Here is a 6213-nt window from a genome sequence, read left to right as displayed (position 1 = left end):
GAGGTGCATGGGACCCAATCTGCAAAGACACAGGGCTTTTCTCCAGGTTCTGTTTGTGATGCGGAGAGCAGGTGTCTCTGCTGACGAATGTTTGTGTCCTCACTCTCCATTTTCCAACTCTGTAAGTACTTCTCCGTGGCCACCAGCATCTTAACATTGTCTGAGAGGCCTCTGGAGCCAGTGTTAGGCTCTCAATTGACTTTGAAGACCATTGGATCGGACCCTGCAGGTCCAAGCTGGGTAATGTGACTGATTTAAAATTTAGCCATTCAAGCTATGCTTCTATTCAATCCAAGGGGGAGGCGGGTGTCTCTGTGGGACGGGAATGAAACCAGAGTTTAGGGAGGAAAATCCTCCCTAATTTGTAACCAATATGTAGTGTTACAGCAATGCCCGGCTGAATCTGCAGCCAACCAGAAGCAGTAGCTTGCCCAGAACATGAGCATCTGCCATTTACTTCTATCGAACTTTGAAACCCAGTGACATTATCTTCATTGGCAGGAAAACAATTTATCTTAGAGAAAATACATATCTGATGGTTGCCATGTCTGATTTCAGGGTGGGGTGTAACAGAAGAGAGAGTCCCTGTCATAGGAAGTGTGGGGTGGACAAGAAGGATTCACATCCAAGATCTTGTCAACCTAACATCACTGGGTGATTCCCTGATCTGTTCAATCCCTTTGGAGCACCTGGCATTGGCCACTGTCGGCAGACAGGATACTGGGCTAGATGGACCTTTGGTCTGACCCAGTCTGGCCGTTCTTATGTTCTTAACATTGCAACTACCCTATTCACTTGTAGGTCTGGTGGAAAAGCAGGAGAACATGGGATGAGCCAGGTAATTAAACTCCCATGAGCCTGACATTGACCATGGATAAAATTATAGAGTGGCAGATCTGGGACTCGATTAACATACAAATAGAGGCAGATAACAGAATTAATTCCAGTCAGCGTGGGTTCATGGACATTCATTCAGCCCAACTAACCTGAGAGCTTTGTTTCATGTCATTACAAGTTTGTTTGATGATGGTAATAATGCTGTGCAATATGTTTAGATTTCTGAAAGGCATTTGATGTGATACAGAATGATACAGAACCATAGAAATGTCGGGTTGGAAGGGAACTTGAAAGTTCATCTTTTCCATCCCTCCTGTGCTGAGGCAGGACAAATATACCTAGGCTGTATTCTAACCCTGTCATCATTTTTGTTGCAGTCTTGTGGACCCTCTCCAATTTGTCCACAACTTTATCTAAGTGTGGACTACACAGCTGGACAATGCACTCCAGCTGAGGTCTCACCAGTATTGAGTCACTTACCTCCTGTGTCTCACATACAACAGTCCCGTTAATACACCCCGGTATGATATTGGCCTTTTCCCAACAGCATCGCATTGTGGACACAGATTCCATTTGTGAGGCAATATAACCCCAAGGACCTTTTCAGGAGTACTATCTACTTGCCAGCTAGTCCCATTTTCCTGTGCATTTGATATTTTTCTTCCTAAATATAGTACTTTGCACTTGTTGGCTATTACTTAAAACCCTGTTATCCTCTAGGTGCTTACAACTTGATCGTTTAATAATTTGTTCCGGTATCTCTTTCCAAGTATCACAGTTAGACTGCTTGGTCTATAACTCCCCAGGCCCCTTTGTTTCCCTTTTTTAAGGCAGGGACTATTTTTTATTTGATTTTGTACGTTGTGATTAAGAAACTAGAATGATACACAATTAACATGGTGCAAACTGAAGAGATTTAAAACACGTCTAACTGAAAAGTGGAATTCTATATGGGCAATCATCATTGAGCATGGGTGTTTTAGAAGGGTCCCACAGGGATCGGTTCTTGGCCCAGTACTTTTAAATTATTTTTATTATTGACCTGGAAGAAAACAAAAACAAAACTTTCACAGACAGTATATTTAAGCTTTGGAACAACTTTCCAAGCCTTTTGGTGGATTTTCCATCACTGGAAATTTTAAAACCAATATTAGATTTTTTTTTAATGTTGGATGTTTATTTAATTCAGAGATGTTCCTTGGTCCAGTCTATATAGGAAGTCAGAATAGATGATCATACTGGTGCCTTCTGTCCTTAAAAATCTATAATAAATTGTGGTAAAACGTATGACTTTTTCAAAGAAATTATTAAAGAGATTAGTTCTATTTATGTGTAGGATTTTCCTTCAGGCGTTCTGTCCTTATTGGCCTATTGGTGCTGGTTTTGACATGGTTTATTTTTTCTTTAAAGATGAGTGAAGAATGAAGAACCAGACCATGGTGGTGGAATTCATCATCGTGGGACTGTCCAGCAACCACCATGTCAACATCATCCTGTTCATGGTTCTATCAGTTGTCTTCTTCTTGACTGTGACGGGGAACATTGCTGTTGTCACCCTCTCCTTGGTGGACCATCGCCTCCAATCGCCCATGTATTTCTTCCTCAGGAACTTCTCCGTCTTGGAAATCTGCTTCAGCTTAGTCATCATGCCCAGGTTCCTCTACAGCCTCCTGACAGAGAGAAAATCTATTTCCCTCCCTGGTTGTTTTCTTCAGTTGTTGTTATTCTTTGTCCTGGGATCCTGTATATTTTTCCATGTGGGTATGATGTCCTTTGACCGCTACGTGGCTATCTGCCATCCCTTGCGTTACGGCACCATCATGAATGGCAGGGTCTGCTTCCAGTTAGTGCTGGGCTGCTGGGTGATGAGTTTACTTATAATGTTTCCCCCAGCCTTTATGGCCGTCCTGGTGCCATTCTGTGGCCCCAATGTCATAAACCACTTTTACTGTGATACAGCCGCATTGCTCCAACTCTCCTGCATAGACACGGGACACATTGAGGTAATGCTTTTGCTTTCAACTTCACTTCTCATACTTGGAAATTTCACAGTCACTATCATTTCCTATGGCTGTATCATCTGTACTATCATGCGCATCCCATCCACCACAGGAAGGAAAAAGGCCTTTTCCACCTGCTCTGCTCACCTCCTGGTTGTTGTAATATTGTACAGTAGCTCCATCTTCAGGTATGTCCGAAGAAGTCAGCGGGGAGCACAAGAATTTGACAAATTTGTGGCCTTTTTCTTCTCTGTGGTGGCCCAACTCTTTAACCCCTACATCTATGCTCTCCGCAACAAACAAGTCAAACAGGCCCTGAAAGACATCTGCGTCAGAGCATTTTCTAAGTGAGGCTCTCATGAAAATCCCAAACCACAAAGAGGCAGGCACACACAGAACCTGGATGGTCATTGGGTTCATGCCAGGCTCCCCAATGGACTTTGGGGTCCTGAGCTGTACATAGGAGTGTTATTTCCCCCTAGCTAGATGCCTAGGATATAAGGCCAAAATGGACTATTTGATCATCAAGTCTATCTTCAGTATAAAACAGGCCTTAGAATTCCACCCAGTTAGCTATATGGTGAGCCTAGTAACTTGTGTCTCATGAAAGCATGTTTTCCTGTAGGGAATTCAGTCTTGATTGAAATCCTTCAAGAAATGAAGAGTCCACCACCTCCCTGGTTGTTTGTTCTAAAAGAGGAATGTTTTGGATTATTCTTGCTAAAATTAAAAAATTACAAAATTTATTTGAGGTTGAACTATATATATATAGTGACAAAGTTCCTCCTCTATCTTGGTGGATCCTGCGCTTATTGGCGGATTTTCTTGCCTCAGAGATTCACCATGTGGGTTGGGGAACAGCCCAGAGACCTTCCCCTCTGGAAGAACCCACAGTCCAGGTCAATTGGGAGGTTTGGGGGGAACCCAGGCCCACCCTCTACTCCGGGTTCCAGCCCAGGGCCCTGTGGACTGCAGCTGTCTATAGTGCCTCCTGTAACAGCTGCATGACAGCTACAACTCCCTGGGCTACTTCCCCATGGCCTCCTCCAAACACCTTCCTTATTCTCACCACAGGACCTTCCTCCTGGTGTCTGATAATGCTTGTGCTCCTCAGTCCTCCAGCAGCACTCACTCTCAGCTCCTTGCGCCTCTTGCTCCCAGCTCCTCACACTCACACCACAAACTGAAGTGAGCTCTTTTTAAAACCCAGGTGCCCTGATTAGCCTGCCTTAATTGATTCTAGCAGCTTCTTCTTAATTGGCTCCAGGTGTCCTAATTAGCCTGCCTGCCTTAACTGGTTCTAGCAGGTTCCTGATTACTCTAGTGCAGCCCCTGCTCTGGTCACTCAGGGAACAGAAAACTACTCATCCAGTGACCAGTATATTTGCCCTCTACCAGACTCCTGTACCCCACTGGTCTGGGTCTGTCACAATACATGCACTCAATTTTGGGACAATATATTATTTGAAAATGAAAAAAGAAAACCTTATACGTGAAAAATCTTGAAACAAAATATTTTGAATTTTTCAAATTATTTTTTGCAATCTTTTTAATTTTTGGCCAAAACTATTCAGGCTGAAATCACAAATGCTTTTCCTTGACTTGCAACTGGATTTTTTATTGATTAATTATTCATCTGAAAAATTTCACACAGGTCTGTTTCTAATTTCAGATTGTCTGGCTTTCATATCCAGCCAATTTAACTTGTTCTGCCTTTCTCTGCTAAGTTGTTGTAGCTGTGCTGGTCCCAGGGTATTAGAGACAAGGTGGGTGAGGTAATGTCTTTGACTGCACCAACTTCCGTTGGTGAGAGATACAAGCTTTTGAGCGACTCAGAGCTCTTCATCAGGTCTCCCCCTTGTGCTCTACAAGGGATACAAGGAACACCCCTCATGAAATATTCAACCCCACAGGAGGGATGAATGGCTCCTCACAGAGTCTGAAATAGCTACTTAGGCTAGGTCTACATTGGGGGATCGATTTAAGATATGCAAATTCAGCTAAACGAATAGCGTACCTGAATTTGACATATCCTATTCGACTTACCTCGCCCTGATGATGGCGGCAAATCGACCGCCGTGGCTCTCCCGTCCACAGCGCTTACTCCTCCTGACAAGGTGGCAGTATGCGCGTCGATTCGGGGATCAATTTATCTGTCTAGATGAGACGTGATAAATCGATCCCCAAGAGATCGATTTCTACCCGCCAATCTGGGCGGGTAGTGTAGACTAGCCCTTAGTTGCTAAGATCTGTGCACATCCTGTTGTATCTGTTACCTCGTCTCTCGTACCCTGTCTTGGCTGCTTGTTTGTACCAATTCCCTGTCATGCCGTCTTTACAAATTATCAATAGTAGCACTGCATTTCTTGTAACTCTTAGATACTCAGACTGAGATCAGCATCCATTTCCACTGGGCATTAAGAGAACCCATGTCAATGTTGATTTTATAATCTAATGAATAGAGATGACTATTAGGGAGAGATGTTTGGTTTCCTATTTGATTTTGCAAAGTGATATATTCAAAGGCACAAATAGAGGTGAGGGGACAATCTCACTCCACTGAAGTTGTTCTTGCTTCAAAGGTCATTTACCCAGCTTGTCATTTTGACAATCTCACCACACCCTTTTTATGCCTCCACTGGGTTAGACATTCCATGAAATATGAGCCACTTTCCTTCAGTGAAGTTCCCTCCATGGTTTATTCCCACACTTCCAGTCATTGCTCATATACTATTCGTACATTGACAACATCCTCCAATTGGCCAATGATACCAGATCACATCACTGACCTTCAAATTTTTAAAGAAGCACCTTCAGACTTTCCTCCATGCTACCCCTCATGACTGGGAACAACGCTGGTAAACATCTGCTAAATACCTCATTGACCTCCTATCAAACTCCCCTTCGCTGTGATTCCTAGCAAACAAACTTGACTACACTAAGGCAGCTCTTTTGCTTAGAGCGCTGTCCATCACGCTGCCCAACATTCTCTCAGTGGTTCCTCATGCTCCCCTCTTTTTTCACTTATTGTGTCTTGTGTTATCCATGTATCCTCTTTTGGGCTGGGACCATGGCTTTGGTCTAAGTTTGTACAGCGCCTAGCACAGTGGGGTCATGCTTTATGACTGGCACTCTTTGGGATGGCCACAATACAAATTATAGATAATACAAAAACATGAAGTGAGTAGGCATGTTTCTAGAGACTTCAGTGGGAGCAGGCTGGCTAACCTAGTGGGGAGGGCTTTAAACTAGGTTCACCGGGGGAAGGAGACCAAAGCCCTGAGGTAAGTGGGGAAATGGGATCCTGGGAGGAAGCACAAGCAGGAGAGCGCAAGAGGGGAGGACTCCTGTCTCATGCTGAGAAAGAGGGACGATC

The 6213-nt window shown here is 43.9% G+C and overlaps 1 protein-coding gene across 1 annotated transcript; it reads left to right on the top strand.

Moving 5' to 3' along the window:
• Nucleotides 1-2258: 2258 nt before the first annotated feature.
• Nucleotides 2259-3188, top strand: LOC117885468 (olfactory receptor 49-like). Its single transcript, XM_034786771.1, has one exon. The coding sequence runs from the start codon at nt 2259-2261 to the stop codon at nt 3186-3188; it is 930 nt and encodes a 309-aa protein (XP_034642662.1).
• Nucleotides 3189-6213: the final 3025 nt, after the last annotated feature.

The sequence above is a fragment of the Trachemys scripta genome, chromosome 12 (genome assembly GCF_013100865.1).
Source record: "Trachemys scripta elegans isolate TJP31775 chromosome 12, CAS_Tse_1.0, whole genome shotgun sequence".
Classification (NCBI taxonomy): Eukaryota; Metazoa; Chordata; order Testudines; family Emydidae; genus Trachemys; species Trachemys scripta.
The sequence above is the reverse complement of the archived record's forward strand: the minus strand, read 5'-3'. Positions and strand labels throughout refer to the sequence as shown.

Coding starts and splice junctions, on each gene's coding strand:
- LOC117885468 (XM_034786771.1), top strand. CDS start 2,259: ATGAAGAACCAGACCATGGTGGTGGAATTCATCATCGTGGGACTGTCC.